This window comes from Syngnathus leptorhynchus, chromosome 6 (genome assembly GCF_054491065.1).
Source record: "Syngnathus leptorhynchus isolate UIUO chromosome 6, UIUO_Slep, whole genome shotgun sequence".
NCBI lineage: Eukaryota > Metazoa > Chordata > Actinopteri > Syngnathiformes > Syngnathidae > Syngnathus > Syngnathus leptorhynchus.
The window spans coordinates 245,001-260,692 of record NC_141200.1 but is presented as its reverse complement, the minus strand read 5'-3'; the positions used below and the strand labels follow the sequence as shown (position 1 = coordinate 260,692).

Genomic DNA, 15,692 nt, shown 5'->3' with positions numbered 1-15,692 from the left:
CGGCAAGTAGGCGGAGGGAGGGGAGGGCTCGCTCAGGCGGTCGCCATGACGCAGCAAACAAAACAACACCACGCATCACTTGGCCTTCGGCGGCGTCTTTTTGGACTCTTGAGAAGCTCATTGGAAGTGACCGGGACGCCCAGCCCGAGGTCACTTTCTCACATGGAGATAGATCCTCGGCCGGATCCTGGCTGTTTTCCACAAAAGGGAAGACGTGAGTGACGTCGACCGCTCCACGCCCGGTGCCAGCGTCGCTCGCGTCAGCGTCCTCGTAAATCAAGATGGGCGTTGCGGCTGGCGTGCAAAAGGGGAAAGAAACCTCTGCGGGCTGACAATTAGACACATCTCAAGACGTCCAAATCTTGGCTCGCTCAAGGACACGAGGGCTGGGGATCCGACTCTGGGTCGCCAAAAGCCCGCCCTCTCTTATCCCGCCGCAGAAGCCGGCGTAGGCGAGGAGGGGGGGGATCCTGCGGGTTGGCTTTCTCTGAGGTTCCGGACATTCTCCCCTGGGCCAGTGATTAGGGCCTCCTTGTGTGCTTTGCCCCCCCCCCCCCCCTAACCCTAACACCCCCCCCCCCCCCACCTGCCACCTGTTCCTCCTTTTTGATCTGACAAGACACTTTATGCTGTGCATTTTCATGGCAGATTCCTCTTTGTCAGATTTGTCGAGTCTGTCAGGCAGGAGAATCCTGAGCTGCAGTCCAAATGTACTTGACTAGGGTTGTGGAATCATCTCATAAATTCATCCTTCTTTGGCCCGGCCCCATCTTTTCCCCAATTTGAGAAGAGCAAGCAATTCTCTGCGGCAAAACAAATCAAATAAGAGAGAGGGCCCACACTCCAGGCCTGGACTTTGGAACCTACGTATAAGGGGAGTTGAACTGGCTGCCCTTTGGCGGCGAAACTGGAGCGTTCTCACGGATGCCGCCTTCTTGTCAGCGCAGCGCAGGTGAGTGCAAACTTTGGAGGACGGGACGGGACGGGACAGGACGGGGAGGGGAGGCAGGGCGTTAACAACTCAACTGTACCGAGGTGGTGCCTGCATCTTCAAACCCAAAGAGGAGTTTGGAGTCCCCACCCCCCCCCACCACCGCCCCCCCCTCCCCCCTCTCAGACACACAGGCTGACTCAGAGTGAAAGCGTCTCTCAGAAACTGCTGCGCGGACCACCGCAGAAGATGCTTCAGCCTTGGTGAGACCACCTCACGTCCAAGTGCAGCCGGTGGGCCCAGAGCACGCACGCACGCACGCACGCTCGCTCGCTCACTGCCGCCGTTTCTGCCGCCTGGTGACTATCTTTATCCATTTTTTTGGGGGGGTTTTGAAATTGCCACACAGCGGGGAGAAATAAATAGCCCGGCTCACATTGTCGGGAGGCAAACGAATGGAAAAGACTGGCGGGGGATTTCCCCGGGCTGCCTTCACGCCAATGGATACGCACAGAACTTTCAGCCCAAATCCTTTCACGTCGCTTCATTAACCAGAAGAGTGTTTGTGGGAGCTCCCGCTTTTGGCAGAGCGTCAAAAGTGTCACGTAAGTAGGGTTTGCGTGCGTCTTTTCTCACCTGTGCCATCACAACGGCCCTTTTTTGTTGGACCTAACGAAATTGGCTGGCTGGCTGGCTGGCCGGCCGGTGTGTTTTTCAGTTTTTAGCCTGGAAACAAGGAAGGAAGGATGTGCTCCTCTGTGGTGCTACTTCATCACTGGACTCTGGCTGCGTTGCTGCTGTGTTCTCCGGTGACGCCGCACGGGAGGCCAGCGGACGCGCTAAGCGGCCGAACGTGAGTTCTTTTCTACCTTCCAAAGTGGCAGCTCAGGTTCTGATTGTCTGACAAGCGCCGTCAAGCGGCAACGCAAGCGACGTCGGCTGCTTGGGAAAGTCTGGCGAGGGCAGAAACATTCCCGGGCTCAAGCACAAAGTCGTTTTTGCCGCCCTCTACTGTTCTGAGCCCAGCTCAACTTCACTACCGGCACCTAATGGTAGCGGTGGCAAGGAACCAAATGTGCTTCTCAGATGGGAGCGAGTCCTGCTCTCCACTCACCATATGCTTGAGAGAACCCAATTGAACAAACAAATGGGATTGTTTTCAGTTTGCTTGGCTTCAACTAACTCGTTCCTGTCCGTTTTTGTCTTGCGTCGAGCTCGGTATGCTCGTTAAAAGACCGAACTGATTTGATTCTCGAGATATTGTATTGACAAAAGGAAGTTAAACGCAGTACATTTCAGTCCAAGCTTTGTTGAAGTGTTTTTCAGCCCTTTGCTTTGCTTTGCTTGGCTTTTCCTGCGCGTTTATCCGTGCGACACGTGGCGGCCATTAAACGACAATCGACACGCTTCTGATGCCGTTTGCAAGACGAATTTATTTGCACTCGGCGAAGAGGTCTCTGCGTGATATGGGTCGGGTGTTGCCACTTGTTTACTTGTCTGCCTGCCATTTGTGCGGTCACTCCTCGCAGAAGATAGGGAGGGACCTCATGCCTTCATTACTTTTGAACCTCCTTCAGATGAGTTAACTACCACGGCGGGGTTTGGTACGGTGGTCGCTCATCTCTTCTTCTGCAGCCTAGCGCCACTTGTCCGGCCGGCCCACCACTGTACTATGTCTTGTGACATTTGGAATCGTAACACGATTGACACAGACGCGGTAATGATGGCATGATGTGAGGAAGGGCTTACGTCGTAGCGCCAGCCGCCTTAGTTGGCCGGCATGACGACAAAACTAAAACAAATCTCCCTCGGCTCCGGCGTCCGTTTGACCCAACGTCGCCCTCTGCCGGCAGGCGGCGGTCGGTGAGCCACGCCCAGCTGATGCACGACAAAGGCCGCAGCATGCAGGAGCTCAAACGTCGCCTGTGGCTGCAGGAGCTCCTGGAGGAGGTGCACACGGCCGACGAGCGGGCGGCGCCCGCTCACGCCGGAGCCTCGCCCAACTTCAGCGGCAACGACCTCCACCAGAAGCCCCCGGAGGCCACCAAGAACCTGCCTCACGGCTATGGGTCGGAGGGCCCCGTTCTGCCGCAGGAGACCAACAAGGCGCTGGCCTACAAGGACCGCCCGCACAAGGTGGCCACCAAGAGGAAAAAAAAGGCTCGGCTGGGCCGGCGCAGGGAGGGCGACAAGAAGCGGAGGAGGAGCCGCTCCGTCCGGACCCGCGACTAAGGAGGGCTGCGCGCGGACCGGCCCGCACTCGGGCCCGCCCAATTTTAGCATTTGCCATCCGTGACGCCCCGTTATCCTTTGGTATCGGTCGGTCGGTCGACCTGCCTAACCGTTGGACCCGGTCAGGAGTCGGGATGGCAAAACACCACAATTGTTTGCACGTTCCTCATTTTGCGCCTTCTCGCTGAATCCGAAAGGTAGACACACTCGAGCCTCCCTCCCTCCCTCCCGATCGACGACGACACCGGAAGCCCGACGATCTCAGAAATTCTCCTCAGAAGTTATTGTGCGCTGGGGTAAGCGGGGGCGCTCCGTTTGGTGAGCCTTAAAGGCGTTTGGTGGTTCCATTGTTGTGGAACTTTTTCATTCCGTTTGTGGATCATGGAGAATTTGACATCCCGATGATTGGATGTCGCGAGCGATCACGACGCGGTGGGCGCGTTTGTTTTATTTCTCCAGCCGCGCTGCCATAATTTATTTCATCTGGAAGGTGTCTATTTATTTGGTGAATGTATTGCGGTGCTGCTGACTGACTCCCATAATGCACTTTAGCGACGTATACGTGTTCTTTTGTGGTGTCTCCATGGTCCTGCTTTCTTTCTTCCTTTCTTTTTGTTTCCGTTTTTGTGGGGCCGTCAACCACGGATGTAATTTATTGGCGCTACAGTTTATTTTTATAGACCAAATCTGCCACAGTCGTTTCACGTCCTTGACCTGCACTGAGCGCTTAATGTGCGCCCACGTACGTACGTACGTACGCACGTACGTGTGCATGATTATTATCATTCATCAAGCATTAAAGCATTATGTAGTCCAAACATTACCTGGATGATCTTTCTTTTCGAGCTTTGTTTGGTCAAATATTAACTTTTCTCGGTCTACCGCCCTCCCGCACACAAACTTTTGGACACGCGTTTCTATCGTTCTTCCCTCTCTGGGCCGCTCAGCCATTAGATGACGCCCCATCGTAAAAAAGGCTGATAAAAGAGGAAAAATCAATCGGAGGCTAAAATGGAAATGACAATCAATGAAGGCCTCTGGAGGAAAATGTGGCAATGCTCAGCGGAAGAGCAAGAAAAGAAGAATTTGATTTGAAGTTTGGCCCAAGCAATAGCACAGGAGACAAAAGCCCCACTCAATTCAATTCAAGTCGATTCAATTCCATGTTGTCAGAGAAGCGCAATCAAGCTAGCGAGCCGAGTGTAGCTCAGAGGAAAAGCAGCCTTATTTATTGGAAAAGTCAATCCTAAAGTTAGCGCCGGCCGCCACACCATTTTGATTTGAGAGCAAAATGTGTGGCGCCAAGAAGGACCGGGTGCTTTTCTCTGTGCGGTGGAGGCGGTGGCAGGAAATTGGGCTGCTCTTTGGTCGTTCCCCTTCAAAGTCGCTCATGCAGAATCAACCAACCAACCAACCAACCAACGGCAGCCGAGCCGTGTTTGCTCTTGCTTGCGCGTCTGGAGCTATCGTTGCGCCGCGGCCGCACAGGTGAGCGCACGGACGGACGGACGGACGGCAGGCAGGCAGGCAGGCAGGACGCTTTCTCTTTCTGAGAGAAGGGGAGCGGCAAAGCGCTGCTTGACAATGACGGCCGAGGACGGTGAAAAGGTGAGTGTCTCATGTGATTTCTGCTATGGACAAACACGCTTGGATTTTGTCCGTTTCATAGCCTCAGCCTGATTAGATCATGACTTACTGTTCAAGTCCCAATGATTATCGTCACACACACATCTGGGTGCGGTGAAATCTGTCCTCTGCATTTAAGCCATCCCCGTGTGATTTTGATCCATCCCCTGTTCAAACGACAACCAAACAAGTTTGCAAAAAACTTCCACTGATAGCATATACCTCCAATTTGAAGACCTTATTTGAAATCCATTTCTTTCAGGAAAGACCGTGCCAGCAATTTCACTTTGAGCCCTGACGTTTCCGCGCACCGGAGGCACCGCTGCTAGTTTTCGGCGCCGATTCCATTCCGTGTGGTTGATGCCAAATGGCGGGGGAGGGCTCCGCCACCTTCTTTTGTCAGAAGATCCCAGAAATAAACAAATGAGCTCAACCTCTGATTGGCAAAGCGAGCCCAAACGGGTTCAGCTGAGGTAAGCGGTCGCTCCAGTTGCGCCACCCGGAAGGATCCCGGCCGGCACCGGCTGCTGCTTTAAAATGAAACGTGGCGGCGGCGGCGGCACGGAGGTAAACATGGGCGTCCCCAACGTCTACGGTCTGGTGTTTGCCTGCACGTGCGGCGTGATCCTGGGCGTCGGCCTGGGCGCCAACCTGCTGGTCTTCACCTTGTTCGCCAAGTCCAAGACGCTGCGTCGGAACGCTCTGGACGTCCTGCTCCTCAGCATGGCGCTGGCCGACTTGCTCACCCTGCTGCTCATCCCCTTCACCCTGCACTCGGCCCTCAGCCACTCGTGGCCCACGGGCGACCTTTCCTGCAAGGTCTACCAGTTCCTGCTGGCCTTCGGCCTGGCGGCCAGCACCTACTCGCTGTGCGCCGTGTCGGTGGCTCGCGCCGCCGTCGTCACCAACCCCTACCGGCCTCTGGCCGCCGACTGGGCGGTCCTGGCCCTGGCGCTGGTCTGGGCCCTCAGCTTCCTCGTCAGCGTGCCTCTGCGGATGTTCGCCACCAAGGAGAGCCTGAGCCCCGAGCTAGTCGGCTTCACCTTCTGCCTGCCCACCATCCAGGAGCACCACTACCAAGTGGTCCTGAGCCAGTTTGTGCTCTTCTATTTCATCCCCATGCTGGTGATCGCCTTCAACTACGCCCGCCTGGCGCTGTTTCTCCACAAGAGTCCGGTGATGTCCGCTTCCAGCGGCAGAAACACGCGGCGGGCCTCGCTGATGGTGTTCTTGGCCGCCGCCACCTTCTCGGCTTGTTGGCTGCCGGGCTACGTCCTGGAGCTGTGCGTCTACCTGGGCCTCTACCGCCACGGACGGGCCTGGGAACTCTTCTACTTCACCTGCACGCTGCTGCAGTACCTGCACCCGTGCGTGAACCCCGTGCTCTACGTCCTGCTGTCCAAGCGATACCGCCACAGGAGGGCGGCCTGGCGCTTGGGATGCGGTCGCAACAGAGTGCGGCCGCAGGTCAGCAGTGTGTCTGCAGACAGTTCTTAGACGGTGGCTTAGTTGGCCGAGGACATCTCGAGCAAAATTCAAGCTTTGCTTCACGGTGTCCTAGCGGATAGCGCTTCTGTGATCCGAGCGGGCGAGCAGATTCGCCGCGTCCCAAATACGAGCGCTTCGCTGAAGGATCTCAAGCGTGAGTCCTTTGTCGATACGGGAAGACTCAAAAGTGCCGTGTCAAGGCAAAAAGTACATTTGCGGTGTAAAAAGATGACAAGGCCTTTCAAATGTTTCTGGGTGGAAGAAAAAAAGCGTGTTTGATGCTCTGGAAATTCTCGGCCCATTGGAATGTAAATCAAACCAAAGTGAGCATTTTGTGTTGAGCATGGCCTCTGAAAAGGAAGCGCTGACACGTGACATCGAAAAGACAAGATTCTAATTCACAAAATGTCATTGATTAAATCTATTTACAAAACGTTTGCTTCTTTAGTTTATAACAATTGATGGGGTGTGGACATTCGAAAGGGCCGGCCGGCGTCAGACAACAACCGAACTTATTCACGGCCTTTTTAACAAGCCATCCTAACGACTAATTGCCCCACGCGGGCCTCGCCAAACGTCTGAACGCCAACTCACGCTTCACTTGTTTTACCACCATGAAAGAATGTTTTGGGGTTTTGCTTCAAGTCAACCAGAGCAACGAGCGAATCGGCGATGAGGGCCGCCGCCGCCGCCATCTCCAGCAAATAAGACATTGGCCACATTAACTGGCAAGAAATGGAAAGTCAACGCTGTCAAATATAACTCAGGCGGGCGTGATTGCCAGCCAGCCAGCCAGCCAGCCAGCCAGCCAGCTAGCTTGACAGGCAGCCCTCCTCCCCCGCGCTTAACAAGCGACGTTCGTTCGCAAATTGGCATTAAAAGCTCCCCGCACAATATTGAGTCAACTGTGCGGATTCCTGTGAGAACGCATTCTTCACACACGCACACACACACACACACACACACACACACACACACACTGCTGGAGCGAGTGGGAGCAAATAGCTGCGGCCACGCGCGCCGCCATGAGCTAATCATTCCGCGAGCCGTATCGCCAAGTGCAGCTGGTTTATTTATAGAAGTCCCTCAAAGTCGCTGCCTTCGGAAGGGATTGGGTTTCAGCGCCGTCAAAAGCCGAAAATACAACCAGCGCCCACGCCAAATCGCTCCCTTTGGAAACGGCTGCTGCAATATTAACTGCAATGTCATCCAGCGCAATTCCACTTGTGTCATATTGAACACAAGCCGTTGCTTCACCTTTGACTTCAGCTATGCAATCGTCTCAACATTTGACCTTTGCGGCCAGCTAGCCGCGCTATCTGCTTTCTGATGGCGTTCAGAACGTCGCCTTCGAGTCGACCGATCGATTGGAAACTGGGGCCGGATGGAAAGCGGAGAAGGAGGCTCGTACGTCGTGATATCATAAACGCACGCACCAGCGAGCCCCTGAAGGTTTTCAAAGGACCCAAAATCCGCACTGTTCAAAAACCAAACTATGAGAAGAGTGGAGCAACTTGGCAAAGGTGTCACTTTTACACTGCACCACTCAGTGCAGTTTTACAAAAGAGCATCTGATGAGGTCAAATGAAAGCAACCTGCCTGTAAAAGCCTCACCCCGGCCGGCCACCCGGCCAGCCGGCCGGCCGGCCGGCGAACCGGCCAGCCAGCCACTAGCCGGCCACCAGCCAGCCAGCCCTTCCCACAGGCAAGCAGGCACATATCAAGCACGACATCATCGGCTAAAACAGGCAGCGGCTTAATCGAGGCCTGAAAAGCTAATCCGGGAGGCCGGCGTGTGACAAGAATACGGACGTGTCGTTCCGAGGAAACCCGCCCTCTCAGACGGGACGCCTACTGCTTGGTTAGTGGCCTGCCTTGCTAGCTTTCGGCGACCTTACAAGTGCAACCACATGAAGAAAACCGAATCGTACCAAAGCGACGGCTCCAACTTTGAACTTTCCCGGGTAACACGTCAAGACGTGCACATGGCCGCCCCACGCAAATCTGGACAAAGCCTGCGCACGTGATGGAACTAATTCACGAGAAAACTGCTCATTGAGGCAGAAAAGTCGTTGCACGCAGAGGGCAAATAATATATGCGTTTGCATACTGTTTTGTTGTAGATGCTAACCTTGCTAACCTGTCAATGACATTGTAAATCGCCTGTTAGCATTAAGCTAAACCTACCGGTCTAAATGTATGAAGTGGTTTTAAACATACGTCATTCCCTTGTTCTGAACTATGAATGGCAACAGGGTTGTTATTATTATTTCCCACGGGAATTACAGCTGTGGAGGGAGGCCTTCCACATCAGTCGAAGCGCTAATGAATATTTTTGAAAAAGAATGTTGAAGGATCCAATGAACAGCAGAGCTATACTGTTGGAATGAACGTGTGATTGAGCTCCCCCAATATAACCCCCCCCCCCCCCGCACGGGATTATAAATCACGTGTCCATGCCACAGCTTGTTTGTTTTTGTTTCCTTGGCGACGTTCAACATGAGCCAGACGCTCCGTTTGCTCAACTGCGGCCACCGACTGCCACATTCGTGTCCTCGCGCTTGCTTTGTTATTGATGTTACCACGCACGTGCGCGTATACACACACACACACACACACACACACACACACACACACACACACACACACACACACACACACACACACACACACACACACACACACACGCGCACAAACAAGACATTGAGCTAGTAAGATGTGTGATGACATGTAAACAGTTGAGATGCAACACTGACTGATGGGCAGTCTTGTACCGTGAACATTGTTCAAAAGCAGAATACAAGGTGAAGAACAATCTTGGCTGATGAGCCACATGCTGCTTCACCTTCTATGAATGCATCGATAAACGCAGAGAAAACCCGGTTAACATTCCTCGTGTGAAAAAGCAGGAAGGAGTATGGCCAAAAATCCGGGACACTTGTCTTTAAGGGGCCAGGCCAAGTAACGTGTTGCAGAGTGTACAAGTGAGCCCTTTGAGCACTACCAACGCTGTTATTTTGGCTCCCTGAAGAAGACGACGTTGCCCCTGCTTCTCGAGTATCAGTCAAGCCAGCACTTTCCACTGGCGAGGTCCCGCCAGCGGGTGCGGGAATGTGTGTATGTATGTGTGTGTGTGTGTGTGTGTGTGTGGTGTCACGTCTCGCAGGATTTTAGCTTATTTTGGCCACAATAAATATAAGTTCATCTTGGCGGCTGCGGTCTTGTTTCTTGAAGTGTGAGTGAGGGGACACCGGCGGGTTCCCCTTGCGACAGGAATAGCGCCATGATTTCATGAATGATGGGGTGGGTTGGGGGGGGGGGGGGGGCGCATTTGTCACGGGGTCCGGACAAACACCATCGAAAATAAGGAGGCTCGGTGGAAGGAGCGTCAATAGCGGGAGCTTCCGCGTTTACCCAAGTCGAGCGTCGGAGGGCCGGCAGCAAATGTCATCTGCTCTTCCAGCTTGGGGACGAAGAGAGGGAGGGAGGGAGGGCCATGCGATTTAAAATGGATATGAATATGATAGCCACCTCCGCCCATTTGCAAAGGCTCGATCGGTCTCGCACGGCCAGGCTCTAATCGGACAAAGGGAGCGTGTAAATCAAACAAAAGGGCTACGAGCTCCTTTCAGGGGGCGGGAGGATTTCCTCCAGGAATCCAGGAGCTGCCGCAAACGTGACAATCTGCATGAGAGAGGACACTTGAGAGGTGAGTGGCAACCCTTGAACCCTTGGGAGGGGTGAAAAGATGACCGTGGTGTCCCAGGAGAACCGCGACGAGACGGCGGCGGTCACTCCCTTGTTGGAGGAGCAGGAGTGTAGCGAGAGGGTGGTCATCAACATCTCGGGCCTGCGCTTCGAGACCCAAGTCAAGACCCTTTCGCGCTTCCCCAGCACGCTCTTGGGGGATCCCCGCAAAAGGATGCGCTTCTTCGACCCGCTGAGGAACGAGTACTTCTTTGACAGGAACCGGCCCAGCTTTGACGCCATTCTGTACTACTACCAGTCCGGGGGGAGGCTGCGCAGACCGGTGAGCGTCCCCGTGGATATTTTCCTCGAGGAGATCAAGTTCTACGAGTTTGACGAGGAGACGATCGAGCTTTTTCGAGACGACGAGGGTCTGACCAGGGAGGAGGACCGACCTCTGCCTCACAATGAGTTTCAGAGACAACTCTGGCTCCTGTTTGAGTATCCGGAAAGTTCCGGGCCCGCTCGCATCATCGCCATCGTCTCAGTGATGGTCATTCTGATATCCATCATCATTTTCTGCTTGGAGACCTTGCCCGAGTTCCGCGAGGTCCCCGCATCGGGGCAGGAGCTCCACGTCAACGGCAGCGGCCACGGCAAGGTCAGGAGTCCCTTCACGGACCCCTTCTTTATGGTGGAAACGCTCTGCATTGTGTGGTTCTCCTTTGAGTTCACCATGAGGTTCCTGTCCTGCCCCAGCAAGGCGGCATTCTTCAAGAACATCATGAACATCATCGACGTGGTGGCCATCGCGCCGTACTTCATCACCCTGGGATTGGACTTGGCCGAGCACCAGGGCAGCAGCCAGCAGGCCGCCTCGCTGGCCATCCTGAGGGTCATCCGTCTGGTCCGCGTTTTTAGGATTTTTAAGCTCTCCAGACACTCCAAGGGTCTTCAGATACTCGGGCAGACCCTGCACGCCAGCCTCAGGGAGCTGGGCCTCTTGATTTTCTTCCTCATCATCGGGGTGGTCCTATTCTCCAGTTCGGTGTATTTTGCCGAAGCCGAGGACCCCGACTCCGGCTTCTCCAGCATCCCCGACGCCTTCTGGTGGGCGGTGGTGACTATGACCACGGTGGGCTACGGAGATATGTGCCCCAGCACCATCGGGGGCAAGTTTGTAGGATCCTTGTGCGCCATCGCCGGAGTGCTCACCATCGCTCTACCCGTGCCCGTCATCGTGTCCAACTTCAACTACTTCTACCACCGAGAGAACGACGAGGAGGATCGCTTGCAGTTCGTGCACGTGACCTGCGGACAGCCGCAGACGTCGTCCGGGGACGAGCGCTCCCTGTCCAAGACCGAGTCCTACCGGGAGGACGACTTGGAGAGCTTGACCCAGATCCAAATCTACACCGGGAAGCTGACTGACGTATGAGATGAACGGGCGGTGAGTCAAGTCCCGGCCGGGCTCTTCTCTGCCGACCCGAACGCCATCTCGAGCGCTAACCTCGATGTCCGCCCTACATTCTAATACAGCAAATCCTGGCCGACTTGCGTTTCGGAGGCCGACTTGCGTTTCGGACCGTGTTCCGGGTTTGCGATTGATTCCGTTTCAGGGAACGCCCACAAATTACAGACTGGCAATGGTCAACTGTGGGCCAAGCTACAAAATAGGTCTAAAATGAGTCACCGTATTTCCGTACACAGAGCGGACGGTGTCAAATTTTGAAGCTATTCTGAATGAACTGAGTGACCTCCATAAATGCCAGTGTGGTCGTGTAAAAAGCGCCAAAACACCGTTGCCAACTGCAGCTAACTAAGATGGCTTCCGAGTCCGTTTTGGAGCTTGTTCTAGTAGCTAGACGGGACATTAGTGAGGGAGGAGCGCCTCCCCGTGGATACCTGCGCTTTTGCAGTGTACGCTTCAGATTAAATGTCCACCCACATATTTGGTTGTCTGCTGAGGAGCTGAATTCTTGATTTCCTTCCAGGCGTCAGAAGATGCCGAAGCTTGTCGTGTCATCATCGGCGGCAATAGCGACGAGACTTTTTCTTGTGATCCACGGAGGCCTCTCACAAGAAGTACAATTCCAAACACTTCCTCAACCTCAAAGGACGATGATAACCCTTTGGGGGTAAAAGACTCTTGTAAATATTTTTCTACTTTTCGGCACAAACTGTTTCAAACAAACGAGAACTTTCAGTGCACCTTGTTTTGGACAGCCATTGTAAATGGCGTGGTATATAGTATTTATTTTTCTAACCTGTATGTGAACTTAATTTAATCTTGGGCTGTTTTTTTTTGTTAGTTTTTTTAAATAAATAAATGCAAAGCAACCAGGGACATCTTTGTGTCCAAAGACGGGCTCTTGACCTAACTTTCCCGACACGTCCCCTTCCGTCCTCATTCGTAAAACAGTCGTCCCCGTCCTCGAAAAAGGCCTTTGTCGGTCCAATTAGATTTCAGCATCAATGCGTCGCCATGTGAGATATTTTGCCCTTCGCGTACAAAAACTGGTTTACGGAATGACTATTGTGAACATTGACATCAGGCAAAAAAAAGTCGACCTTCTGAAATGACGACCATCTGATATTTGGATGGCAAAGAGTTGATTGGACAGTCCGCCATCTATTGGAAGAGCATTTCTTTGCTCCTCATTTGCAGCGACCGGCGCTCCAAGGACACACGGCTGCACTTTGCCTGCGGCACCAAATCGCGATACGTTGGAGTCATTGACTTCAAAATGACATTGAAGGAAAAAATATCTTCTGGCACACTTCCAAACATTTTTGCCAAAGTTTTTCCGGTGAGTCAGCAAGGACACACACGGACACGCACGCAGGCACACAGCAATGCTAAGCGGGACCACAATGAGACAGAAAAAGAAGATGAACGGCAAACAGAAACAAGTGCTGCACAAAAATATCCACAGCAATTTCAAAGTGACCTTCCATATAAAATGCTTATGATGAGCAATAACATTGAATTGTAGGCAAAGCATCATTTCAATGTGCCCACACGTGATTAGATAGATAGATAGATAGATAGATAGATAGATAGATAGATAGATAGATAGATAGATAGATAGATAGATAGATAGATAGATAGATAGATAGATAGATAGATAGATAGATAGATAGATAAAGATAGTGGCGCTTTCCTCCCTCCCTCCATCCCTCCCTCCCTCTTGAGCAAAGCTCACTGAGGAAAATATCCGCATCACCTTGCTTTTGTTTTGCTCTTTGGCAGAATTGCAGCCGTCGCAAGCGCGCATGGCACAACTCGTGCTCGTGTTGCTGCTGCTGCTGCTTTCGAGAGTCGCTCTGCATTGCGTCGGAAGCTCCAACTCCTCCTCCTCCTCTCTCTCTCTCTCTCTCTCTCTTGCTCTGCCTCTCCCCCCCTCCTGCATCCATCCTTCCACCCGTCCACTTGCATGTAAAAACGCCGCAGAGGAACGTTTCTCTCCATCATGTATGTATTTCTTGCTCGTCTTTCTCCCTATTTTGAACGTTGGCCAAGTTCCACCGTGGTGGGCTCACTGGCTGGCTGTCGGCCGCTTTCCGCTGATGTCCGGATAACGTCAAGGGGCGCCTTATGGCTCCTTTAATCTAGCGGCCGCCCCGCCGGCGCACGGGCTTCCTTCCATCCTCCACCTTCGCCCACCCTGCCTCCCTCCCTCCCTCCCTCCCTCCCTCCCCTTTTGGAATTGCAGCGTAAAAACACACACACGCGCAAAACGCCACATCTCCTCCCGCAGTGCACTGTGAGGGAGCTTCTGGCCGCATCCCGCATCCCGCCTCCTCCTGCTGCATCCGGCAGCCATGTGATTCTTTGGGATTTGGGGGTATTTTTTTTGCTTGTTGTCGTTTTTTCTCCGCCACCTCTCTACTGGACGGGAGCTGACATGTGAAACACTTCACATGGATGCTTGGACCGGAGCGCCTCGGAGACCACCTCATCTGCCAACGTCACCCCGAGGTAAGACGCACCAAAGTATCTCGCGGCTTTCCGATAAATGTTTGACACGAAGGAGAAAGCCGCCGCGCCGCGCCGCGCCACGCCGCGCCACGCCTGCGCTGTGCGCCTCCAAAAAAAAAGCTCCGGTATGAATGTTATGCGTCAAAAAATAGCGGGCCGCGTATGCCCTCCGAGCTCCAAACTTATGTCGTGTCATGGCTCAGAGCTGCAGCGATGAAGCCGGCGGACGGGGACACTTTTTCAAAAGCCTTTCCTATGACTCCGAGCGCCTGGCTAATTGAGCCTGAGAGGAGCAGATAAATAAATAAGTAAAGTGGAGAAAATGCTGAGCAGGCAAATATCTTTCTCTGTTCGCTGTTTGATCCCATTACTCCCCCACCCCACCCCACCCCACCCCACCATCGTCCTCCTCCTCCTTTTCTCTCCCCCCTCCCTCTCTCCGGATGGCAGAAGCAGCAGTGTTGGAGGGAGAGCAGCAATGGTCAAGTCAGCGAGAACCGCAGTGGAGCCGCACTGAGGCAAATTCAGCCGAGCAGCCCCCTCGTGTCCTGGGGGTGGGGGGGACGTTCCCAGCACTTTGAGGAAGCCCAAAAGGTCCTAATCCGCCCCGGCCCTCGCTTCGAAGGTCAGACTAACCGCATCCCCGAGCCGTAAGGGCCCACCCCGACCGCCGGCCCCAAAATGACGGTGGTCCCGGGAGATAACGTGGACGAGACCTCGGCCGTGCCGGGCCACCCCCAGGACGCCTACCCGCCGCCTCCGGACCACAACGACCACGAATGCTGCGAGCGGGTGGTCATCAACATAGCCGGCCTCCGGTTCGAGACGCAGCTCAAGACCCTCTCCCAGTTCCCGGAGACACTGCTGGGAAACCCCAAGAAGCGGATGCGCTACTTCGACCCCCTGCGCAACGAGTACTTCTTCGATAGGAACCGGCCCAGCTTCGACGCCATCCTGTACTACTACCAGTCCGGGGGGAGGCTGCGCCGGCCCGTCAACGTGCCCTTGGATATGTTCTCGGAGGAGATCAAGTTCTACGAGCTGGGGGCGGAAGCCATGGAGAGGTTCCGAGAAGACGAGGGCTTCATCAGGGAGGAGGAGCGACCCCTGCCCGAGAAGGAGTTCCAGCGCCAGATCTGGCTTCTCTTCGAGCACCCGGAGAGCTCGGGCCCGGCCAGGGGGATCGCCATCGTGTCAGTCATGGTCATCCTCATTTCCATCGTCATCTTCTGTTTGGAGACTTTGCCGCAGCTCAAAGAGGAACCCATGGGCCACATGGAGACTATAGGCAACGTCACCATCTACTACAAACCAAACATCCTCACCGACCCCTTCTTCGTCATCGAGACCCTCTGCATCATCTGGTTCTCCTTCGAGTTGATCGTGCGCTTCCTGGCCTGCCCCAGCAAACCGGCCTTCTTCAAGAACATGATGAATACCATCGACATCGTGGCCATCATCCCCTACTTCATCACGCTGGGCACCGAGCTGGCCGAAGACCCCGACACCGAGGGGGTGGGCGAGCAAGCCACCTCTCTGGCCATACTCAGGGTGATCCGTCTGGTGCGGGTCTTTCGGATCTTCAAGCTGTCCCGGCACTCCAAAGGACTGCAGATTTTGGGCCAGACCCTCAAGGCCAGCATGCGAGAGCTGGGACTGCTCATCTTCTTCCTGTTCATCGGCGTCATCTTGTTCTCCAGCGCCGTCTTCTTCGCCGAGGCCGAGGAGCAGGATTCCTTCTTCCGA

General features: G+C 54.2%; 4 protein-coding genes across 4 annotated transcripts in view; all 4 read left to right on the top strand.

The window, feature by feature from the left end:
• Positions 1-1,165: 1,165 nt before the first annotated feature.
• Positions 1,166-3,972, top strand: pthlhb (parathyroid hormone-like hormone b). The gene is made up of 3 exons (XM_085913970.1): positions 1,166-1,536; positions 1,650-1,784; positions 2,785-3,972. Exons 2-3 carry the CDS (start codon positions 1,678-1,680, stop codon positions 3,161-3,163), a joined length of 486 nt encoding a protein of 161 aa, XP_085770096.1. The 5' UTR covers positions 1,166-1,536; positions 1,650-1,677; the 3' UTR covers positions 3,164-3,972.
• Positions 3,973-5,362: 1,390 nt separating this feature from the next.
• LOC147054963 (galanin receptor 2a) lies at positions 5,363-6,286 on the top strand. Its single transcript, XM_085913683.1, has one exon. It carries the CDS (start codon positions 5,363-5,365, stop codon positions 6,284-6,286), a length of 924 nt encoding a protein of 307 aa, XP_085769809.1.
• A 3,739-nt stretch (positions 6,287-10,025) lies between these two features.
• Positions 10,026-11,402, top strand: LOC147054962 (shaker-related potassium channel tsha2-like). The gene has a single exon (XM_085913960.1). The coding sequence runs from the start codon at positions 10,026-10,028 to the stop codon at positions 11,400-11,402; it is 1,377 nt and encodes a 458-aa protein (XP_085770086.1).
• A 3,225-nt stretch (positions 11,403-14,627) lies between these two features.
• The window catches only part of LOC147054961 (potassium voltage-gated channel subfamily A member 1-like), a 1,482-nt gene continuing 417 nt past the window's right edge, over positions 14,628-15,692 (top strand). Inside the window, exon 1 of the mRNA XM_085913998.1 lies at positions 14,628-15,692. This exon is cut by the window's right edge and continues 417 nt beyond it. Coding sequence (XP_085770124.1) covers positions 14,628-15,692 — 1,065 coding nt within the window.